This window comes from Scedosporium apiospermum (genome assembly GCF_000732125.1).
Source record: "Scedosporium apiospermum strain IHEM 14462 chromosome Unknown SEQ_SAPIO_0011, whole genome shotgun sequence".
NCBI lineage: Eukaryota > Fungi > Ascomycota > Sordariomycetes > Microascales > Microascaceae > Scedosporium > Scedosporium apiospermum.
Genome location: NW_015971712.1, coordinates 1,014,200 through 1,038,426, shown reverse-complemented (window position 1 = coordinate 1,038,426; position 24,227 = coordinate 1,014,200). Strand labels below are relative to the sequence as shown.

General features: G+C 50.5%; 4 protein-coding genes and 1 pseudogene across 4 annotated transcripts; 1 reads left to right on the top strand and 4 right to left on the bottom strand.

Annotated features, from left to right (window-relative positions):
- Positions 1-1,544: 1,544 nt before the first annotated feature.
- SAPIO_CDS0265 (uncharacterized protein) lies at positions 1,545-2,961 on the top strand (the record flags this gene model as incomplete). Its single annotated transcript, XM_016783088.1, has 4 exons — positions 1,545-1,971; positions 2,075-2,102; positions 2,171-2,511; positions 2,582-2,961. 4 exons carry the CDS (start codon positions 1,545-1,547, stop codon positions 2,959-2,961), a joined length of 1,176 nt encoding a protein of 391 aa, XP_016646721.1.
- A 99-nt stretch (positions 2,962-3,060) lies between these two features.
- On the bottom strand, positions 3,061-4,696 carry SAPIO_CDS0264 (Uncharacterized protein; the record flags this gene model as incomplete). Its single annotated transcript, XM_016783087.1, has 3 exons — positions 3,061-3,368; positions 3,434-4,232; positions 4,412-4,696. The coding sequence occupies 3 exons, from the start codon at positions 4,694-4,696 to the stop codon at positions 3,061-3,063; spliced, it is 1,392 nt and encodes a 463-aa protein (XP_016646720.1).
- A 1,695-nt stretch (positions 4,697-6,391) lies between these two features.
- SAPIO_CDS0263 lies at positions 6,392-7,684 on the bottom strand (annotated as a pseudogene; the record flags this gene model as incomplete).
- Positions 7,685-10,584: 2,900 nt separating this feature from the next.
- Positions 10,585-19,375, bottom strand: SAPIO_CDS0262 (uncharacterized protein; the record flags this gene model as incomplete). Its single annotated transcript, XM_016783086.1, has 16 exons — positions 10,585-10,680; positions 10,785-11,037; positions 11,108-12,190; positions 12,458-12,947; positions 13,011-13,492; positions 13,752-13,924; positions 14,161-14,532; positions 14,608-14,895; positions 14,958-15,100; positions 15,334-15,493; positions 15,549-17,081; positions 17,137-17,251; positions 17,315-17,661; positions 17,779-18,884; positions 19,083-19,245; positions 19,316-19,375. 16 exons carry the CDS (start codon positions 19,373-19,375, stop codon positions 10,585-10,587), a joined length of 6,864 nt encoding a protein of 2,287 aa, XP_016646719.1.
- Positions 19,376-20,774: 1,399 nt separating this feature from the next.
- On the bottom strand, positions 20,775-23,978 carry SAPIO_CDS0261 (5'-3' exoribonuclease 2; the record flags this gene model as incomplete). Its single annotated transcript, XM_016783085.1, has 3 exons — positions 20,775-21,411; positions 21,470-23,597; positions 23,669-23,978. The coding sequence occupies 3 exons, from the start codon at positions 23,976-23,978 to the stop codon at positions 20,775-20,777; spliced, it is 3,075 nt and encodes a 1,024-aa protein (XP_016646718.1).
- Between the last annotated feature and the right edge of the window lie 249 nt (positions 23,979-24,227).

Sequence of the window (24,227 nt, the reverse complement as noted above, 5' to 3'; positions counted from 1 at the left end):
CCCCCCGCTCCTTCCTCGCAGCCACCTTTCTAGAAATCCGGCTCGATTATACTTTATATAGGGGGCTTCGGTGGCAAATATCAGCCGAGCAGCTCGAGCAGCTCAAGCACTTGCCAATGCGATGTGGTCTAGCCAACCCAAGCGCTCACAAAGCTAGAAAACCGCCCCGGACTGTTTTCGTAGGATGCGCGTGTTCGACACAAGCTACCCTTGGTTTTTGCCTTATTTTTTTTTTCTTTCTCTTTTTCTTTGAGGCCGCTCACTGGCCGGCCCTATGACTGCGACCAGGATGAGCTCCGAGAATCTCCAGTCTGAGTGCCATGTCTGCTCCACCAGGTTCAGGAAGCTTGGTAGGTATAACCTCAGCTCCAAACTTAGATATAACCCTGTAACCCTCCCCATGCTCGGTGCTTGTCGTTCTGTCTGCATATTGGCCTAACTAGAGAAATTAACGTTGGCGGACTTCTAGACCACCTCAATCGACATTTACTCTCTCGTTAGTAGCCGCACCGCTGCCTCCCCTCAGGGGACCATTTCCCATCTCTGAGTTGGCATTTGACTAACATCTTCCCATCTGAGATGACGATGAACGTATTCATGAATGTTCCTTTTGTTCTTTCAGCTTCCACCGCAGGTATTTTTCAACTTAACGCTCAGTCTTACATCCATCCCAGCATCTTCCTAACCCGTCTCTTAGGGATGCCTTGCAGAGACATTGGCGAACGTGCCGAGAGAGGCTAAAAGCGGGACACCCGCCTCCGAGTCTTCCCATGGGGAAACGCGGCCGGAAGCAAAATGCTTGTGCAAGATGCGCGCAGCTTAAGAAGAAATGTAGCGGAACACGGCCTTGTGATGTCTGCCTCAAGCAAGGTCACAACTGCATCTACTCCAGACAGCCTCCAAAAAAACAAGTGTCGGCATTGCCCTCACCCTCCCCCGGCAACGCTCCGAGAGTAGCCTCAAATCTATCCGACCCAGACATGGAACTACCGACATTCCTTTATGATCGACCCTCGGTGACGACACCCGATATAACATCTACTTGTCTTGAAGTCGGTTTCATAGAAGCATCGCAGCCTCAAATTGCCCCGGCACCCCTCGATTCCTTTGATGCGCATGTTTCTTACCCCCATACTCCGTCCGCAAGATTCTCCCTTTCACCGCTGGACATTACTGTGACCGCTACCGCACCATCACCGTTCTACGGATATGCAGATGTTGACATACCGTGGAACATTGGACACACTCTAGCCGTGCCACCGATATTGATGCCGAGACCGCAACCCCTTCGCTCGAGGTTGCATTTTGTTGTCAGGTTCACGTCCAGTCACGGCATCGCCAATTCGTTCGATTGCGGAAACCCAGTCGCCAGGAGACAAATTCTAGCCACTGCATTACCTAGTTCAATCGTCCTACCAATGCCTCATCATAATGCAGCGGATGCGTGTGAATTTTATCCGGACATGCCCTCGGTGGAACCAGGCGAGTTCATTCCTCTAGGTATTACTCTGCAACCCGTTCTGGAGCACTTCTTAGTGGCCAATATGGGGCAAGCCGGGGGCGGTACACAGAACATTCGGGTTCACCATTTGACGAAAAAGGCGTGCGAGATTGTCCAAGGACTGCGCGATTCGGCTTTTGAGAGGCCACAGCAGCAGAACTCGAAATGGACGGAAGCCTTAGAGAACGCATGCGCTCGATTCTTCTCACCACCAAACCTCGACAAGTTCCTGTCAGCATTCTGGCTGTTCTGGTACCCCAACTGGCCTGTGTTCCATCGACCGACCTTTGCAGCCAGCAAGAGGTCTCCGAAGTTAATCGCTGCAATGACTCTGATGGGGGCCTGCTTAACGTCGGAAAAGAGCGACGGCGAACAAGCAATAACATGGCTAGAGCGCGTAGAGGAATGGGTGTTCTCCGGCGAGGAGTTTCGAGAACACCACCCATTCCCATACACCGCGGATAGCTATGGTGAGTTACCCCAAGTACGGGCTCAAGTGGATCTGCTACAGGCTTCTTATCTTGTTGTGTTGATGCTTCTGTGGGAGGACTCTTCGATGCGCCGGGCGACTAGGGCGCGAAGGATTCGTTTCCCTCAAATTGTAAGCATATCCCGTACCTTGCACCCCTTCGCAAGGTCGAACAGTCTACCGGGTTTTGCATTGGCCAGTCGCTATAATGCCTGGAACCTGTTTGCCATAAAGGAAGAGTGTACCCGCTCTGTACTGTTCGTCTTCCTGCTCGATTGTGCATTCATCATCTTCAACAACACCACTCCGCGCATGGTCGTCAGGGAGCTTCAGTACGATATCGTATGTCCAGATGCATGTTTCCATGCAGTCAACCCGGATGAATGGCTAAAATGCATGGACGAATGGGCCGAAAAGAGATCCCTGGGCACGCTCAGTATATTCGACTTAATCGAAGTCAGTCTCAAGGAGGAATTAAGTCCAGAGGAATGGCACACACTAGAACAGGCAAATCTACTCAACCTGTTTGCCATCGCCAGCGGTAGGTTCTATGCTGGCAAAGCTAGTTTCTCCCTACGAAGCCGAAGACTAACATTAAAACGTGGCAACAGCCTTCCACAATCTCATCTTCCATCATCACAACGGACCCGAGAGCCATACCAAATCCATGCGGGTCTCCCGAGGTCTACGAAATTGGGTACGTGTTTGGGGCGATCGCGACCCCATCCCATCCGAAAACGACAACTCCCAGCCAGATTTGACGAGGGTCGGATTCATGCGCTATGCCAGAGAATACTGGAGCCTTGCTGTCATCTTCCATAACCAGAATGAGTACAAAGTGAAGCTGGACCTCAGGCGACACGAGGGAACTATGAGGCAAAGCAATGAGGATACAGGCCTCCTGCCAGTTATGGATAGCTCAGACATGGGACCTATCCACGAGCTCGTTTTCCGGTTGCAGGACGTGGATTTAAATGAGGCATTGAGGTGAGCCGCAGAGGACCGCGTATTGTGTAAGTAATGTATAAATAATGGATTATGTTGGGTTGGACTTGCAGGACTACAGAAATCATGAGGTGCCTTTTTTCCACTACTTCCCACCCGCGACAGGTTTCGCCTTGTAACAGTGGACTACCTTGGGTCTGCAGTACTGGAACAGACCCTCGCGACCCCATTCTCCACCCAGGCCGCTTTCTTTGTGTCCAGCAAAATGTGCCTGAGGAAGAGGCTTTTCGGCGCTATTAATCCAAATCGTGCCTGCCTCGATGCGATCGGCAAGTCGTTTTGCTTGGTCAATGTCGTTTGACCAAACTGCACCACCTAACCCGGTGATGGTGTCGTTGGCGCGCCGAATAACGTCATCCTCGTCCTTCCATTTCATGAGGGGGACGATAGGGCCTAGCAGCAGAGCATGTCAGTTCATGATATCCGGGGCAAGACAAGAAAGCCAGTGGTAGACTTACCGAAAGCTTCGCCCGTAACCACGAGCGCGTGGTCTGGGGGGTTGTCAATAATGGCAGGCTTGATGAGAAAACTATTCGCTGAGCCCTCCTGCTGATGGGATCCTAACGCAAACGTATATCCATTCTGCGAGGCATCGTGGAAGAAACGCTGCACAATATTATACTGCATCTCGTTCTGAATAGGCCCGAGCATGATTCCGGCCTCAAGGCCTGAGGTTGGGCCAACCTTCCATTGCTTCACACTCTCGACCATTGCTTTGAGGAACTCGTCATAAATATCTTCGTGGACGTATACCCTCTTGCTGGCTACGCAAAGCTGACCTGAGTTGAGAAAGGATCCGACGGCAACTTGCGGCGCCACAACAGCCGGATCCACATCAGGACAGATAATGCTGGCGCTATTCCCACCCAGCTCCAAAGTCACCGGTGTAAGAGTCTTCGCCGCTGTTTCGGCAATCTTTTTACCAGTGGCAATGGATCCAGTGAAGCTTATCTTGTCGATTCCCCGATGGCTGCAGAGCGCAGGGCCAAGGGTATCATCGCCATTGAGAGCCTGGAGCACACCGGGCGGGAAGATATCCCGTGTTAATTCCACAAATTTGAGAATGGAGTATGGTGTAAACGGAGATGGTTTGACAATGACGCAGTTGCCAGTGATAAGGGCGGCGGCGATCTTCCCCATGGCCAAGACCAAGGGGTAATTCCAGGGGCATATCGCTACCACGACACCCACGGGCCTCTGATGAAGGGTTAACAAGAGCTCGTCGTCATCCTGAATAACCCTATCCTCCAAAGGCTCCTGAGAGGCTATTACATTCTTAGTTGTTTTTTGCATGAAACTAGCCCGTCGTGTCACTTGCCGTTAAAGTTCAGAAAGCTCAACGAGGCGTCAACCTCGAAGCTCGCAAATTCAACCTATATGCTTTCGGTCAGACGGGATTTTTCTTCCATTTTTCTAGGTTCGCTGAATAAAATTACCGGTTTTCCACTCTCCTTCGTGAGCAATGTTGCCATCTTGGCTTTGGTGCCCTGGAGAACTTGTCGCGCTGCCAGGATCAGCTCTTGGCGGTGGCTCCACGTTGTTCCAGACCAACCGGCAAACGCAGCCCGCGCAGCCGACACGGCTTCGTCGACATCCTGAGCGGATGCTACTGGAACGTCCCAGAGCTTCGTTTTTGTTGAGGGATCAACTCCATGGGTTACTCGACATCCTGTGGACGACTGTCCGTCGATCGTGTTAGCGAACAACGTAAACTCATTCATGGCTGAAATTGCGATCTGATTAGATATTCTCCAATAACGAGGGCAGTGACGATTAGAAAGTCAGGTAAAGCCTATTCCTATGGAGGTAACCAAGGACAGATGGGCGTGAGAGTAAATCAACGCCTCGGGGGGCTAAAGATATTATACATTCGTACTTTGATTTGCCCCAGAAGTTTACCCGTGGAACATTGGGACATCGGGGCTTGGTCCAGACACTCGGAGCCAACACCCTTGCTTCCCCCATTGACGCGCTTCCTTTCTAGTCTAGTTGCATTGAAGAATAAGGGGCGGGGTTTCCCCCACACGGCACTCCATGGAGGTTTTGGTTCAAGTAAGAAGGACGCATGGTCTGGTGTTTCCTCCACCCTCCCAGACATGACCACGTATCGTTGAGCAAACGGTGCTTCTGCTTTCCTTCGGTAAGATTTTCAATCAGGGTGATACCTTGTGAGATACCCGGCATCTCAGCACTCACCCGCTCGAGATGAACCGGTGGTTCCCAGAGAATACCCGAGGGATACATCATATCTACCAATAAATGGTGATTCCTTGTGCGCCACCGATTTATATGTATGTAAGGGATGCTATGCAAGGGATGTCGCGTATGTAAGGGATACCGTAGAGGTATCTTGAAGCCGCTAAGTCTGCCAATTCACTCACAGTTCTGGAATTGGTATGAGACTAAACAGCCAGTACAGCTTACACGTCGGACACCCCGTGATGGGGAATCCAGGGCTCAGATACAGAATAATTGTAAAGAGTGAGAAATCGTATCACCACGACATCACAGGGCGACCATCTTCCGAGGATTAGAAATCTAATACCGGGGGCTCATTTTTGTTCGGGGACAATATTCCGATTCTTCAGCTCTATTCGTAATAAGACTTGCTCGCCTACGTAAAAAAGGTTAGTGTCTACCTTAGATTCGGGATTTACCCACCTCCACAGACCAGGCCGCACAGTCACGGAGAATATCCCACACAATGGCATCGGCAACGAGAAACACGGCGCCCGAGAACTTCATCTACCTAATCAAGAGGGTACATTCTCTTCTCATAGAACTACCGTTATTTTGGTCCGCAGGAGAGACGTTCAAGAGCGTTTCAGAGAACAGCTTGTCCTTGGCTAGTACCAATGCCAGGACCCGAGGAAGATGGTGTGATACATAGAGCACAGGATGTCTAATTGGAGGAAGAGAGAAGAGGACTATAGAGAGGATAGCCAGGATAAATGTTACTGTGAATGCAATCCAACGCTTGGTTCTAACTCCTCCCCTAAAACACCTCCCCCCCCAAAACTCAATCATGGCGGATTTTCCAGGAAGGATATTCTCAAAGTTCCACAGAACGTATCTACTGTCCTGCATGATGCCTAACCTTATAAGTTACCTAGGATTTGCGGTCGAATTGTTAAGTGGGAATTGAGCCCTAGTAACTGATCCTGAGTTACGTTTCGAGGCTCTGAGGTGTAGCTAGTAGAAGAATATTGGGGATCAATCTTGCTTGTGGTGGACGTGGGACATGTCTTTTAGAGTGTAATCGTGTTGAAAGGATCTAGACTCCGTCTCTCTAATCTGGATGCTATCGTAAAACTCTTAGAATCAGAATTAGTTGAAATAATAGTGTCTGGATATGGCTCAAAAGACCTCCATGATAGACAGTTCCGTGTCTTCACGGGGTTCCTTTTTTAAGTCGTTCAGGCCCACTTTGCTAGAAAGCCCATCAGCACCATCCCAGTTACCAATCCCAGCACTGCAAGTGAAACTATTTTCCATCCTGAACGCATTAATACAGAGGAGCCCAACACCCAGTCTTTGGCCAGCATTTCGACCATTCCGATCCAAAGCAAAATGCCCACCGATATAGCGTCTAGAACGCCCATCGTGAGGACCGTACCGCTATCGTTTCCATTGAACCTATTCAGAACGCCGATGCCGATAGCCATACCAATCGGCGTTATGAGGGCGAAGGGTACGCCCATGAGACATCTCTTGATAAGAGAGAGATAAACCTCCTCTCTATCGGTGTCAGGAGAGGAGCTCGAGTTGGCCGGTGCAGAGGAATGGATGTCCTTGGCTTCCAGATCGTGGAGATGAGGTTGAGAAAGCTCGGCAGACGAATTCTCGTGTGTCTCGAGGTCACGAAAACCTATAGACCCGATCAGACTTCCAAGGGCGATCCCCTCGAAGAACTGGTGAAAGACTATGATGATGAAAAGGGTGAGGAAAAACCCATCGTCCACTACCACCAGGGTGATGCCAAGGAGAATGGAGTGGAAGATGATGCCAGCCTCCAGCACCAAAATATTAGTAGTGGCGGTGCGAAGCCGAGCCTTGGACTTGGCCGATTTGGCACTTTCGGCTTGAGCGGCCCGTTGTATAAGAAAATCCACCAAGAACGATACGAACAAGCCGGCCATGACGATGGCCGACGTCGTGCCCTCGAATTCAATGCCTTCGAGGCAGGGATTGGTAAACATGAGCTGTGCATGGGTATATAAATGTATAAGGGCAGTTGCAATAATCACGCCTGTTCCGATCTGCCGAAGCACCAAGGTTACCAGAGGAATGTATTTGTAAGAGCGTAGAAAGTTGGCGAGGAGAATAGGTCCAAAGACACCAAGACTGCTGGTCGCTAGCATGACGAAGAGGAGCCCGATGCGGAGGGGGACATCATAATCCCGGTCGTGAGTCTCGCAGGACCTCTCAGACGAAGTGACCTCCGGTCCAGTGCCGGTGCCAGTGCAGTGCTCCACGCCGGCATGAAAATGGCACTGCATGTCAGGCGTTGCATCATCATTCTGACCAGCATCGTCTTCGCCATGATCTGCCGGTTTGGCTGAAACGTCTTCGCCATCAGGACCGACACAATACAAGGCGGATTCGTGAGGGTGGCAATCCGTATACGCGGTCGGAACATCTCCCACGGCCGTGGGAGTGGCACCCATTAAGAACTCGGTTGATCCCCAAAGGCAATATCTTTGACGCATGGTCAGCAGGCCGGATTGAGTAAAAAAAGTAGTGCAATAAAACAGATAAACGGAGAGTCCTGGAAACATACATATCTTGGCCGTCCGCATGACAGGCGGTAACAGCAGTGACTTCGGGGTTTGCGGGACTTGGAGCCGTATCTGCCACCGCGACTGTGGCCGAACTAGTCAGCGCCGCCGCAAGTCTGCAAAGCAAAGAAACGGTTAAAAAGCATCCGCTAACCATCATTGCTTTTATCTATGTAACAATAGATTTCAACGGGTAGTGAGCTTGGAGGGGGTAAAAAAAAAACGATGAGGAGAGGCGGAACATTCCCTTGGGTGGGTAAACTTGTGGAACAGCATTTGCGCTGCGGTCCAAGTCCCTTAAGAACGCCAAACAGAATAACCCTGAGGGTTAGATGTTCCACCCAAAATCGCCTCATTCACAAGAAGGCTAGCAAGAGGGCGCCGCGAGTAGGTGCGGGTCGGCATTGGGGGTGGCGGCAGGAGATTGGTTTTCTTCAAGGGCGTGGGGGTGGCTCGAGGCGGAAGTGGGTGGAAAGAGGCTAACGTTACGGGACTTAACGGATTCCACAGAACAGAATGCCGATGAAGTCTGGTGCGCTAGGTCAAGTCCAGTACTAGGCGTGGAGAGCGCTTATCAAAATAGGATTCAATACCGGGTGATGGATCTTAACTCAGTAAGCTCAAAGCATGAACGGTTTTACCAAGATACCCTAACACCCTGCGGGATATATCTTTCAAGAGAATGACAGACACGTAACAAGCACATACACGAGAGGGAGAACGGGGACGGAAGAAGCAGTGCTGTTACTTATGAGATCCACGGCGGGTTTGAGTCTCCTACCCCCTTTTGGAACGGCTAGACTCGTATCCCAGCAGCCAACCCACTGAAGAAGGGAATGTAATATCCGAGACCGGCTGACGCTATTAAATCGTTCGACACAAGACCCGGTCAAAGCAAAGGCAAATTCGATGTGAGGTGAGTTAAGGGAGCAAGGGACAATGGGGATTGGGGAGTTGAGGTGGATCCAAAATCCGCTGGGCTGAGCTGTTGGAGCTTCGGAGACCGCAATTCCGCTTATATAATCACTAGACCCTGCTCAGAGACTTAGCAGGTTGTCTTTGAAGAACGAACCAACCCAATGTGAACCCTTCCTGGGAGATGACATGTCGTTGGGCCAAGGCGGGGAGGGCTAAAAGGAACAGCACAAGCAGGGCCACCCCGGCAGGGACGAAGTACATCGCCAGTTGCTACGGTTGTATTATCATACAGACGTGGTACTCCGCATGCTGTTGAGGATGGGCAGAACCCTCACCCTGTCTTCGCGGAAGTGACTTCAGAGAATATTGTAGAGTCAATCACCAGGAACTACAGGAAGACTTGCGCCTTTCCATCCGGTAATTACTATATTATAATGACCTGATCACTTCTATGGTTCTTATCTACTGAAACGGAGCAGTGCAGCCTGCCCGTACACCACAAGAACGAAACAAAAGAAACAGTTGGTCAAAAAGGTCTACAGTAGAATGGTTCCTGCAAGAAGCTGCTGCAATTCTCCCAGCAGGAATGGTAATAGAACGTCGGAATGGTTGATCAACGGGAATAGAGCCGTATCACAACGAAAGGAGGCTTCCAAATAGGGGGAAGCCAAGAAAACATTTAAGTGTCGAATACGGGACACTTGGGCACACAAAAGAATAGAAGAACTGTCCGGAGTCACCACACAAGATGATCCACAAGAAACGGGTAGAATGAAGTCAATTGAAAGAAAGCCTAATAATTGGAATAATTGAAGAACTTGAAAAACTCGTTGAAGAACTTGTTATTCCTCTCTTGAGAGAGGAAAGAAAAGAAAAGAAATAACCATGCCCCTGGCCTATGCTAAGGAACAATATTTCTCCGCCTTCATCTTTGCGGTCCTGTGGGAACGTTACTATTTCCACCGCTGTCACCTTTTTACCCATCACAATATCTATAAGAATATATAATAAGTCTATAATAATAATAATATTTTAGCTTTATTTTTCAGGTTTTTCGAGCTCTGGTAGGGTGAGAGGGGCTATATCAATACAACTTTATTTGTTTTGATTTCCTATATATATCTTTACATATAAATTACTATGAGGGGATACCTGGCAGGGACCCCTACTCATTGTAGCATGTCGTTTCAAGCTAACAAGTCTAATCCATGTGGGAGTTGTCGTGCAGTTTCGACCTATGCTCGTCCAGGGCCATCTCAATGAAGCCGGGAAGGCATCCCCGCAGTGCATTCCGGAATACGGAGCAGACACGGTTCACTTCTCTCATCGCCTATACATCACGGCTGCGGCGACGTTGATCTTGATATTAATGTCTTCTACACTTATAGGGGCTTCTGCAACAAGATCTGGAATATCAGCAAGGTTGGGATAGCCGGTGACTTTGTTCCCTCCAAGCAACGGGCTCTGAGCACAAACGAGGCTCTGGATTCTCCACGAGGTGAACTTGATTGTGAAGGGAGTCCCAGGGCCCTCGAGCAGAAGAATTTCATGAAGAGTGGCCAACCTCATTTATACCTGCTGGTACTTCCAGCTAGAAAGGAAGCCCCTGGTGTAGGTCGCCCCGATGCTCGACTATATATGTTTGTTGTCCAGGTGTGACGTCTGCATCGAGAACTCCAAGGCCTTGATCCAGGCGGGGCCTGAGGTTCGGATAAACTTCACGCTCCAGAGGCTCCATCTCTCTCTTTAATGAAGTCCCGTCCTTTCTCTCCCACCCCTTCTATTCATTTCGGAATAGTACACCACCCCCCTCCCCTCTTTCACGACGAGGCTTGAGGCTTGAAGCAGTAGCAACTGCCCCTTGTTTCCCCAAGAGCTCTCTCTAGACGCCAATTCGACGGGTAAAGACCCGACTAGAACCCATCAGGACACGGCTGTCCATCTACCATTACCGGCGTATCCAACTCATTGCGAGAGTTACCGGGACCCACGACGCTTGCTATGATAAGCTGAAAAAGCATGTATAAAATTTATATTTATATAATAATAAGCTATATTTTTACAAAAAATGCGTTAGAAATTTTAAATTTTAATTTATGCGCGTATCACTTACCTCAATTAGCTTCTCGGTTAGAGCGAAACATTGAGTATTTGCTTCCCAGGAATTGTTCAGCGAGCACATTCTCCAGAGACCTCCGAAGCCCATATCTTCGAGAATATTCATCAACGTCCCAGATTGCTCGAGATGACCGGAGAATCGAGGCGACGAGGTCAAAGCCTTGAGAAGGTCGTAGGCGGACTCTAGCGCAGCCGAGTTTTGACACTGGAGGAGCAGTTCATCGAGAATAGCCACAATCGGCTCCCGTCTATCGAGCGAGCATGTTAGTGGTTCATGGTGTACTCCTACGGGATAGGGAATTTAGGCGGAATGCTCACAGATGTAGTACAACACCTGGCCGTGAAGAGCTGAGACTGTTGAGCCATCGCAGTGTCCCAATCTGGACGGCATCTTCCAGATACTGGAAATCAACCAATTCGATTGTGGTGTTTAAGAGAAGGTCTTTGTCCTTGATATTTGCCGGCTGTTGCAGATCTCGGATGTTGGAGACAACACCTAAGGAGGAAGGATTGATCCCCGCAAACCAAAGGTAGTCCCTAAGTTCCTCAAGACCGGATGCCCGGGCGAGTATGAGGGCCAAGTAGGGAGAATTGGATATGTCAGTGATTTGACGGCCCAAGCTTCCAGACGATGTCCCAGACATGCCAAGGAAAGCCGATAGTACTCGCATAGCTACCGGCCGTGTCACAGTATCTGTGAGCCCTCGGGCTAGACTAGCACAGACTGCAAAGTGGAAGTTTTCCGTGCTGAAGTGGACGCCGTAAAGCTCGTCAAGAGAGCTTGCTGCCTCCTCCAGCGGCAATCTTCCCTGCATTAACGTCAACACCATTTTCTCACCTTTGAGTTCTGGTATAGTGCTGATATTGGCGAGCACAGCTTCCACAAACTGCGCTGTACAATTGAATAGGCTTGGAGGCACCAGACGAAGGAGAGAGATTGCAAGCCAGAATAGCTGAACCCCATATCTGGATGCTGTTGGCAGCTTCGAAAGCATTCTGGAAAGCGAAGTCAAGATTGACACCAGCATCTCGCTTGTTCCGTCCTCTCCAAATCGAGCCACACTACTGCGTAAAGCGACTAGGACTTGGTAGAGCAAATCATCATCGACCTCTTCCCGTGCCAGGCAACCCATGACCGCGAAGGCTCTCGGCTGAATGGCTGGATTGTTCTGGAATGCAGTACTGGCGACTAGGCTCATCCACCTGGAACGCCACGAATTGGACAGATCGACGGAAGGCGCAGAGATGGCGCAAATATCAAAGAGGAGTATGGCGAGGCTTTCGGTGGCAGCAAGGTTCTGACTCGACTCCTGGTCGCTGGAAATAGAATTCCCCTCCCGTCCAAAAACTGCTCGACTCGGAAAGAGATCGCCTTTTGAGTCGCTCAAAACATCTAGTATGCTGCGGAGTTTGATTAGTCGTGCCTCCTCCAACGGGAAAGATGTGCAGATGGAGTGAATAGAATTGACTAGTAGCCTGTGAATCAAGCTACGGAAATCCATCGAACCCGTATTCGCGAGCATGGTTACTATGTGGAATATCTCGGGGATGTACAGTTGAACTTGGACCGCGTTGTCAAATGAGAGGCACAGGCAAAACTGCAGAAGCAGACAGATTTCGGGCCAGACTGTATTATCAGGTAGGTGTTTGGTTGGCCTTAAGGATGACCGGTTGAGTGCCTTCCTCAAGCGAGAGATGACCTTGCCTCTGAGGGTGATGCTGCCGATGGCTGAAACGATTGAGCAGAGGACATCTAGATTGTCATCATGCAGACGAAATCCGAGTCCGATTTTGATTATCTCATCTAGGAGGATCTCAAGAAGGACTTCGTCGCCTGAGATAACGGACCAAACGGTTTGACCGATGCTATAGGCTTGAGAGTGGTCGGCTAGCACGACTTCCACCAGCTTCCGGAAAATGACTGCAATCTTGTCCCGGCCCTTGTCAGCATCCGTCTCCGCGACTAGCACGAAGGTTCGCAGGCCTACGAGCCACGGGGCCATGTAACCAAGACTCAGGGGCTTCTGATCATCCGGAAAGCTGTCCCACCCCACGAAAAACTCAGTTAGGAAGTCGTAGGTCAGCTGCGGTTCTGATCGTGCCAAGTGCCCGCTCATGGCTATGATAAATGCGGACGGATCGGGGGGGATGGCCAGATCTGTTCGAGTATCCGTTAGTGGGGTATACGGTGAGCTAGGAGAACAACTTGGAGGAAACCAACCTTTCGCGCACATGAGCCTTGACGCAGATTCAAACTCAAAGGCCCTGCAAAGCGCCCCCAGGAGGTTGTAGGATGAGAGACGGAGCATGCTATCTGGACTCGAGATATTGGTAAAAGCTAGGTTCAGCAACGTGCCGGGGACATCTTGTGGCCGAATCAGTCTATCGGGAGTCTTGTGAGCTCGGCTATCTTTTCCGTATTTAGCTTTGGCTCCCCTAATGGTTTGGATGATGTCGGCCTTTTGAGGGCTAGTGAAAAACATAATGATCTTTCCGTTCTCAGCGCGAAGTCCAAACGCGGAGTCGTCTTCAGTTTGTATTGATGTTTGCGCTTCGTCGATATCGCCCAGCCTGAAAATATCGTTCACCGTCGTATAGAGCCGGAACCCCGGGAAGATTTCCGTCTTGTTCGCTGTCGTCACCTGCACGAACTGGCTTCCAACCTTGATGACGACTTCGATCTTCCCCTTTGTTTTTGATAGCCTTGTGATTGGTTGGAAAACGTATCTTGTGTCTGTAACGACACTGATGGTCTCACGAGGCAAGTTCAATTGGCTCAGATGGAAATGAGACTGGAGATCTTGAAGGCTCCCAATCAAGTGGTATTCGACATTTTTGGGATTGAAGACATGGCTGCTGCTCTTTGTGGATACCCGCAGCAGCCTTCGGAAGCATTTTCTGCAATAAACGCGATGAGCCGATATCCTGGAGCACGGAAAGCCCAGTTTGACGTGGAACTTACCTGAAGGTGTTGTTCATGTTATAGATGTACACTCGTGAAAGGGCACGGGAGAGTTCTGTAGGAGCCAGGAGCTCGAGTTTCTTGAAGAGATCGTCCTGAGGCTCCACATTTCCACCGTAACAGGTTGCATCGATGAGAAGCCCGAATGGCCGATGCCACAGGCGACTGGCGATCTGTTGCATTTTGTCAGGTACGTCCTAGACGGCCGGGATGGAGCTTATAAGAAGGTGGGAGGTCCGAACCTTGAGATAGCAGTACAGGACAGTGTTATAATCTATGTTTTCGGCATCTATATGTCGTAAGATGACACATATAATGGAAAGACCGTCCTAACCAGGATATTAGCATCTGGGTGTTGTCAAGGACATGAATCGAGGAGAGGAAAAAAGAGGGGGGTTGATCAACCGACCTTGCTCTCTCCACCATCATACACTGCTCTCGCCGTAAGGAATGATTCGGTGCCTCGGAAGGCACTGCGCAGCATGAAATTCTGGAACCTAGAGTATGCCGGAAGAGTATTCGCAGATATCTGGGGTCTGTTCCAGGTAACAGCGAGGGGAGGAGGGCCGAGGTTTGTAATGAGATTTCTCAGTGGCTCAAGGACTGGGGAGCGGCCTCGCGATAGTTCACCCGGAGAGCGGACGTACTCTCTCCTTTCTAACGAGATGAGCCTCTGCTGAACATGGTCCCAGTGATCATAGAGGAAACGGTGGATGGATACGCAAGATCCGAAGTCGAACGACTCACTTCCGGTAGGTTCTGGGGGATCTGAAGGGGCAACCTTCGGGGAGGAGTTAGGCGTGACTCACCCCATAGTAGAGGAAACTCGGGGGATTTCGATGAATGTTATACTTACTGAAATTTCACGCAAGAACGTCGTGACTTTGTAAATGTTTTGCGTGAGAAAGTCATTGAGAGAGAACATGTAAGGTTCCTTCGCGCCGAAAAGCACATTATTCGCCAGGTTTTGAATAACCTTGGCGATTAAGAGTAGGCCACGGCGCATCTCTTTAGATGGAACCGTGGTGACAAGACCTTCAACCTCCGGAGCGACGATCGCAGGGCAAAAGAATCTCAGGAAGATAAATGCACCCACGGCCGTGTACTTTGCTTCCTGGAAACGAGGGAGCACTGCGGTGGAAATCTGGAGCGGAGAGACCTCGTAAATAGAAAGAAAACAAGGATCCAAGAATCCACAGGACTTACAATACTGCATATTCTTCTGAAAGGTACTGGTATGTTGCTCGTAGAGGAGCATATGTCATCGATGAACACCTTCGCTACAATCCGCAGTTGCAGTGCATTTTTCTGAAGTTCCTCTGGCGAGCCGACTCTCGCAGGATCAAGTTCTAAATCAAGGTCGTTTGATGTTAGCATTAGCCGCTCAACTACTTTCTGTAGGGTAGCTTTAAGGTATGGAGCGCCCTTCCACTTGGCGTAGATTGACAGCATTTTTGTTGCTACACAGTTACGACGGAGGAGTTCGGACTCATTGTCTAAAAAGAAGGGAAAAAATTAGTTTCGCAGGACGAAAGACTCGACAAAGGACTTGAGAGCAGAGTGGTCGGGAGAGTGTACGAACCGGTGTTATCAACTTCCTGTTTTATAAGTGCCTCGAGGAGTTGGAAACTCAAGCCGCGGTGTTCGAATATAGTTAGGAGCGATATAGTAAGCTCATCAACTTCACTGCTGGGGCAGACAGCCCCCATTGCGGCGGCTAACGGCACATCCCTCGTAAGAAGCTGGGAAATCATTAGCCATATTCGCAAAGGAGAGTGAGGCAATACAGGCACTTACATCAAGCAATTCCTCGTACTTCTCACTAACGACAGCGTCGCTTAGGTTGTTAAATTCCGTGCCCTGGACGAGAATGTTGTAGAGTACCTTTACAAATGCCGTGCGAATGTCAACATTCTCGTGGTAGCCAATATTGAGAGAGTGTTTAAGGCCAACGTCTATATTTGCGCTGAGTAGATTGGATAAGATCGTGATGGCAAGCTCTGATACGGAGCTGCCCTCGTCGCGGGTGGCGAGGCTGGAGAGGGCTAGATCATTTCTCGCCAACTCTTGGGGTTCGTGATTCAAGAGGGATAAGAACCTGGTAAAGTATGATAGGAACATTTGCGATTTCAGCTCGCTGGTCCCCGCATCACCCTGACCTTCCGCCGGTTGAAGGGGCAGTCGTAATGTGAGGTCCGCCAAGGACCGGAGGCATGCCTTGTCGAGGTCCCTCTGGATCCTGATAGACTCGTCGTGGCGACTTTGGACTCCGTTGTCATTCCGGTTGGATCGAGGATCCGTAATCCAGCCGAATATTGACTCCAGCAGCTGGTTACGGATGCGGATGTCATCACGCAAATTAAGATACTCCTTTCTCTTTGTGACTGCCTCGCAGAGATGGCATACTTTTATCTTCACTCTTTGGACGTTAGCGCTGTCGCCCATTGCGTCGAGAAACTTCGCAAAGTCAAGTGTAAGGGCACCAAGGTGAACCGAGCCCGCGGCGCCAAGATCGGTTGGGTTATCGAGTCTTTCGATTAACCCTTTCAAGAGCGACGAGGTTTGCTCCGCAAAGATGACTTCCACATCACGGCCGCTCTCAGATGGGGCCCAGCTCCGGGCGAAGAGAATTTCTAGCTCGGATTCCAAAGCCCGGAAGAGAGGTTGGTAGAGGGGAGGGGAAACCTCCGAAGTTAATATCTCCCTTGTTGCCTCACGAACGCGGACATCGGAGCAAGCCAGAAGGCGGATACTAAGTCGTAAGTATCTCGTTAATAAGGGCTCTTCGTGGTTCTCGGAAGATAGCCGATCAATCCACCGCAAGCCACTGACTGTCGGTTCGTCGAGGAGGGTTGCTTGGGTTGCCGTGCAGATGCCACCTAAGGAGGCCAAAAATCCCGAGAAATTACGCCATTCCGCAAGGGTTCTGTGCTCCAAAGAGTCCGCTGTAGCGGTGGATATTTCCTTCGAAAGGTGCACCCATTTCTCAAAAGCCTGTTCCCAAGCAGCTAGGATACCAAGAGTAGGATATTGAAGCCGACGGAGGAGGCTGCGAACTCGTTTCTGGAATGCGACAAGGCCGGTTAAGCGAAAATCACGGGACGCAAGCTCCTGGAAGACTGGAGAGTTGCGAAGGAGGGTTGTAGCTGGCTTCGTCGAGGTCGGCGCTGCTTCAAGAATGGTACACTCCTGTAGAAAATGCCCAATGCACGTCGTAACCAGCTCACAGGTTTCTAGATCTGAGGAACAGAGAGAAACAAGTAGGGCCATTTCGAGCTTTGACAAGGCGGCAGGCAGATCTGAAACCTCTCTATCGAGATGGGCCAGTTCCTATTTGATGTGAGACGATACTACATTGAACCAAAAGGTCGCAGGTTAGACACACCTGGATCGACGTTAAGAGCAGTACCCGAGCCTCTAGGTAATCTTTAATATGCATGAGATCCGAGTTATTCGGCATCGTTCCCATCTGCTCCGCCATAGCGGATAATATCAGGGAGCTATTGCTTGGTATTAGTAGTTGAACAAGCCAAATTGGGATTCGTCAGTGGTCGGATGGATACCTTCGCCTCCAGAATTCTTCCTTCAGCGAGAGCGATTTCAATCTCTCGTGCGCTCTTAGTTCGTCTAGTGCCCGAGGACCAGAAAATAGCCGCCTTGCTACATTGCAAGCGCGGCGGAGAATTTCATCATCTGGAGATGTCATACACAATAAGAACCATTCAAAGATATCGCCATCCGCCGATCCGTCATCCTCTCCACAAACCAGATCGAACAACAGGCTCGGGGATGCGTCCAGCAAGCGCAAGATATCGTAGGATATTACAGCCGATGAGGTGGGCTCTGATATTCCTTGGGCGGATGATGATCGGTCCTGGCCGCCAGACGAATTTTCCAACGCGGCCACGGCCTGACAACCAGTCAGTATGAGATGAACTCGACCTAGTTTTTTTTTTTTTCCCTTCTTCTTTCCCCCCCTTTTCTTTTGTCTCTCTCCCTCCCCCTCTTCTTTTCTTGTTTAACTAACCTCAAGCTGCCTCCGCATAAAAGGCCCTGCAGCAGCGAATACCTGCTCATATCTCGTAAGATCGTCCTGTTTTGCAAAGTAGTAACACCCCTGAACGACTGCCTTCTTGAAACTAAGAGGGGCAGATGGCGCTAGACATGTTTGGATCAGTGAATCTACAGAGCTGTCTAGATTCAGTTGGGCTATGCTGACGAATGCCGCCGTCATCATGTCCTGTTCAAAGACTGGTGCATCTACCCCTGCGGGGAACCTCCGGAAAACGGCATCTCTGACCTCATCTTGGACGTCCATGGCATAGCTCGCGAGGGCCGCGTCGCTCTCAGCATGGAAATGGCGAGCGACCCTCAAAAGAGAGACTAGGCAGTAGCATGCATGCTCGTTTCGGTTTCTGAGGGACTTCCTGAGAGCATCGAGGAACCCAACCTTTTTCGACATGCTGCTGCTCTTGACTTGGCGTAAATTGCTCGCAACCTCGAAGACATCGGGAATTAGGAAGAGCAAGGCAATCTGGAGAGGATAAAGCGCAGCCTTCCTTCTTCCGTTGTCGATAGCCGCTTGCGTCATGTCGAAGATAGTATCCGCACCACCATCGAGCCTCTTACGCCGGTTATGCAGTTCAACAAACTCTTGTGGAAAACGGTCGATCCACCGGGTAATGAGAAGTGATGTAACGATTGAAACGTTGTTTTGAAACGGCTTTCGGAAGTGCAAAAAGTTGGAGCAGACTTCCTGCAGCACTAGGCCGAGCTTCTGGCCGTTGACCCAAAAAAAGGAGAGGAGGCGCAGGAACACTAAGGCAAGGGCATCTTCGTCACTCACAGCCAAAGTCTGGGCTTGACTCGGCTGGGATTGAGACGCCGTAGGTCTAAGCATGTAGAGTGCCTTTCTGAAGTATTCAAAGGCGCACGGCCAACTAGAAGCGGTCAGATATTCCACAATCACTCTGATATCAGTTTCTAGACGTGCTGATTCGGTGGCGAGCTGGTCAAACTTTTTGGGTCCCTGCGCGGCGAACGCCATTGACGCCGTCTTTGAGTTCAGGTCCCTCGGCATGGCATCTTCGAGAATCATGCGAGTAGGCAGAGTAAATCCATCTGGGGGAGGGTCTAGAAGATGTCGCAGCACATCTAAGAATCGCGAGACTAAGACATCATCGAGAGGAGATGGGGGAGCTTTGTTGTCTGAACGGTCTGCTTCTGGCGCCTCATGCAGGGAATTCGCTGAGCACCAATGAGCCGAGCAGCAGTCCGCTGTTAAGGATAGTAGGAACCGCACTGAGAGTAGCACATGTGGTGGGTGACTACTTATCGAGTTATATGAAGCGGTGAGATCTTCAAGATGGCCAAGTAGTGACTCAAGGATTAGTGGGAGGTTTCCGGTGCTGATTCGGACGATCGTTGACCTGGATATAGAGACGATATCATCTTGGACCAGGTCCTGACCATTTGTTCCAGTCCTATGGGGAAGCTATGGATAAAGCCGTAGCAAGGTCAGCAAGTTATCGAGTTCGATTGACGGGCTTCATCGGGGCTCATACCCTCGCGGCAAGCCGGTCAATGAGAGAGGTGATAAGCCCCGCGTCTCCGCTCGCAGACATGATGAACGTATATGAATGATCGTCGCCAATGTACGATTGATGGGTAGAAACCATCGCCTTCATATGGCGACCCTTGGCTGGCTGGTGTGAATTACGCCTCCAGTGATACCGCTAGCGAACCTGATGAACGTGAAACAACAATAGACAATTGAGCGAGCCGACTGAAGCGCGTAGAGCCTGGCGCGTAGAGCACGGTAATTCCAGCACCAGGAAGCGAGGTCTTGATGGCTTCTGCAGCTATGGTAAAGCTCTAAGCCGTTGAGTGCGGCGTAATGTGGATCCACGCGGATTGATAGTTTGATGTTGGGTTCCTAGCAACTACGGGCTGGGACGCCCGTGAACAGTAAAATGGGTACTTCAGCAAGGGGAAGGAAACCCAAAGTCGGGGACAAGGTCAAAGTGGAAGAGGTAAAGTGAATGCTGTAGGTGGGTCGAGGGTGAGCGAAAGGCCGATGATCAACAGTGTGCGCTTGCTCCCTTAAAGCCATTAATGCATCAATTGATCGGAGTCGTGTGGAACGCGGTGGCTGCGACGATTGCAAAGGCCAAGGAGCTTCCGCGCTGATCTATTAGTCTTATTTCTGATACATCAGCAGATGTACAAAAATAGAAGCCCATACTTCGGATTCCTCAACTTCAATGTCCAAAGCTCTTTGTGTCAAAGTATGAGTGTGGAGAGCGGAAAGCAGAGAGCGGAGAAGGGGTTGAGCGGGGACGCCTGTGCGGTCAAAGTGTGTGTGGGATTTACACAGGCAAGGGACAATTTGATCAATTGATGATTACAAAAGTGTGAAGTGTGAATGCTTGTGTTTGATATGGTCGCATTGATCAAATTTGATTCTTATTGTCTGTGGATTGGTTCCACTGCAATCAAATACTTGTACTCCTGGTACGACTTTAATCCCGGCTTGCCACTGTCCCGCGGCTGCATTGGTCTGGCGCCATTATCCATCTCGCCGGGTCCGGGGGCACGAGGTAATGTGTAAATGTGCCCTGGATTATTGATTTCCCTGACAATTCAACTGACGGATATCAATTGATATGTTGGGTCTATTATTGAATGCGACCTGTACAAAGGTATCATTGCAATTGTACATGACATGCGACGATGCGAGCCCCCGCTTGCCTCGTTCAAACGAAATGATATCAAATTGATGGGTACCAACACCAGCAAAGCTGCCATGATTTCGATGGTGGTGACTGCACTTGAAGCCGTTTTTTTTTTTTAAAAAAAAAAAAAAAAAAAGGAAAGAAAGGAACGGATAAAAATCGTGTCGGTGAAGCGATCCTTCTCTCTTGGTTTTATTCTTACATGTGTAGAAGCTAAAATTTAAGTTCCAACCCAAGTCTTCATTGCTAATCGTCACTCCAGTTCCCCTTTAGACCCAATGCAATGCCTTCAGTACCTCCTAGTGCCATCGAAACCTCCTCGCCAGGAATTGCCGCCGGGGTGGCCGGGAGCGTTGCTATATGGCCGAGCCACCCCGGGTGGTGGAGGTTGCCAACTCTGCCTTGGCGGAGCGTGACTCCGTTCAGGTCCGGATCCAGGCCCAGGTCCACGTGAACTGGGAGGTGCACCTCCGTTATTCCACCACCGACTATCGTACTGCAATGGTGGGGGTGGCGCCGGCGCCGGCATCCCCATCCCAAAGCTTTGATGCCCAGGAGGTGGAACCCGCGAAGCCTGCGATCGATACGATGGACCACCAAATCCGGTGCGGGGCTGTTGTTGCTGGCGTCTATCCCAATGCTGGGAATCGCCCGAGCCATTCCGAGCATAGGCAGGGCCGCGGTTCACCTCATTGTTTGAATAATGAGGGGAGCCCCGCGGAGCAAAATTAATGTGATCGCGTCTCCCTCTTGCATCGTAGCTATTCCGTCCCAATGGTACACCACCGTAGCTGCGACCGGCGGATTCCAGCATTCTCTTGAGAGTCTCAATATCACCCCGATCGAGAGCTGGCTTCGGCAGCCGTACCCCTCGAAGAAGCATGGACTTGTGGCTATGGGCAGCCGTCGGAATCTCGTATCGGACACTATAGAGGGTTAGCGCTGCGCATCATCAAGGTCGAGATATGTGAAGAATTAACCTACATGAGGGAGCGGTCATATTCGAGACACGGCATCGCCTTGCGCTGCAGGGGATAGTCGAGGGGCCCATGGGGGAGATATTCTTGTATCTTCTCCACCTCCCCAGCCAATCCCCCACTGATCCGGGGGTCTAAGCTATAGCTGGGAATGCTTTGTTTCTTGGTGTAGAAGCGGTTCGTAATATCGCTGTACAGGTCGGAATTTGCGTCGGAGAGGAGGAGAACGACCTTCCCTATTTCGTTGCGGTCGGCGTCTTCAGGGCTTAGAAGAGGGTACTTCTTCTCTACCGCCTGTAGTAATCGCGCCATATCGATGAATGGAAGGAGTGCTACGCCCTGCCAAGCCATCTTCTTGCCATTCAAGTCGATCTCGAACTCCTCGGGATAGAAATCAATGATTTCACTATCTTCGTTTGTCATCAAATCATGGAAGACGTCAGGCAGTGCGTGCCGGGAGGCTGCCGGCAGGACACTCATCAGCTGTTCAAACGGCCTTGATATGCGGCCCTTCTCGAAAATGATCTTCATCTCGCTCAGACCGACAAAGTCCTTGGCGAACGGCGCGTAATGATAAGGATAATACCAGTCCCAAGAGGGGCAACCCTGGAAATAGTACAACAGGACCCATGCGAGCCCTTCGACGTAAGCCTTGGCGACTTGGTTCCGAAACTTTATGTCCTTGGGATCAGCGTGAAACTTCTGCTCATAATACCGGTCGGCGTAGCCTTCCTCCCAGAGCCTAACTGTATCAACCGGCCCGTCATCGGCGGCCGATGGCGTTGACATACCGCTAGTGCTAGCTCCTGGGGTGCTGTCCTCGAGTGTAGAGGCTTTTCGTTTACCCAGGGCAGAGCTCGAGGCTCCTGAGTCTGGTAACTCTAGATTAGAACCCGAGACGGCTGGTGAAGCTAGTGAACCATCTCTAGTTAGGTCGGACTCGGAAGACATTCGATTCTTCAAGACGTTTGCCGCGCTTCTGTTTGCCAGATTCGCGTCACTGGCAATTTTCCGCGTGATGACCGAGTCATGTGTCACTGGGCGCGCTTTCGAGAAGTCAGAGATGGGCTGAAGTGTTGACAGACCCGATGCCGCGGTATCTACATTATGGCGTTTCCACTTCGGTTCTTGAGATCCGTTTCCACTCGCGGCGCTATCTTGCAGTCTCCTGCGTTTCGAATTCGCTTCACGTCGATCCTCTTGCTGCTTCCTTCGCCTAAAGATAGCATCCTCTTGTTTGGCAAGACCATCCATGATGAGCTGAGCCCTGCTGAGATCTATATGACCATCCCTCGTAACATAGCCGCCCATATACGGTAAGTTGTCTCTCCAGATAGCAGTTAACGTCTGAATACCGTTCTCCCGAATTTCTAGTGCTGGAAGATGGGGTAAGAAATCGTTGCCCACGAAGCAGCACAAGAATATCCAGTCGTCGATGGCTCGCTCAAGGTCGAATTGAAACGGAAGGTTTGGCACATAGAGCTCTACCGCCAGATACTCCCTCAACACCGAGATGTGGAGCCAAATAAATGGTTTTAGAGGTGCTGCATTGTCCTTCTCGTCAAATTCGCCTTCTTTTTCTTTCTCTTGGCCTTTGCAGTGGTATGCGTCGTGTCCTTTCTGGCCGCACAGCTTACATAGACGTGTTCGGGCTTCCTGAAAGAATACATCTTCGCGAAGAACGCGGAAGTGCGGCTCATGGGTGGCCAGGGCCAACATGATCAAATCTGCGTCAAGGCCGTAAATAACATGACGAGTGTTTGGATCGTAATCTGGGGATGCCCTCTGGGATCGGACGAAGTCCATGACCTTATGCTCGCCCTCTCCCGGTACGGTGGCATCGGAAATGATGATTTTGAGGTTCGCCCAAGCAGGGTCCGTGTTCAACTTATATGCACACCAATATCGTAGGCTAGCAGCGAGAATGTCCATAAATGGGGTCCCTGGGGTAATCGAATTCGAGTCGAATGCCTTTTTCAAAGCCTCTTCGGGCGAAGACGGGGCTAAGTCGCCGCCTTGCCGCTTGATTAGGGCGCGAAGTTCTTCTTTGGCTACTTCCTTTTCTTTGGCTTCCTGCGCGGAGCGAAATCGACGCGATCGTTGCTGGTTCATCTTCGCCCGAGGCGCTACGCCGTCTAAATGAGTTGATGCGTTAGTGAACCGGGAACTATACTTGCCAAGGGAAGGGATATAAAGTCATTCATACCGACGGCGATGACGAGGACCTTGCGAGGCCGAACCATGTTGACGACCCGGTCTGTATACTTGAAAATTTCCAACATCATCTCTTCTTCGTCTTTCGGGGCTGGGCGGTCCTCAGGGTGTGAACATGGGTGTACTATCCCGTTCATGTCGAGATAGAGATTGTCAAACTCTTCCCCATTCGGGTTCGGCTGTGTTGTGTCGACGGGAATAACGGAGCCATCGTCAAGTTTCTTGGGCAGATCCTCGATTACCGGCGAGATAATTTTGGGATACTTCTTGCTCAGCCAACGAAACGCAGCGGGGATACCCATCTTGAATATTGGGACGGTTCGAATGAAGTTTGCTGGATGTGGCGACTAGGTGGCTACAGGGTTGGTGAGAGATATCGCCGCGATGGCGAGGCGGATGATGGAAGCTTCCTTAGGGGCTGCGGGCATGGATTCTAGTGATTTCCGCGTTGAAGTGGGTAGTTCCTGGCTGTAAAGTCGGGGTTTCCTGTGATCGATGTAAGTTTAAGAAGTCAAGGCGAAATCTTCGCCTGGTTGAACTTTGAAGCTACT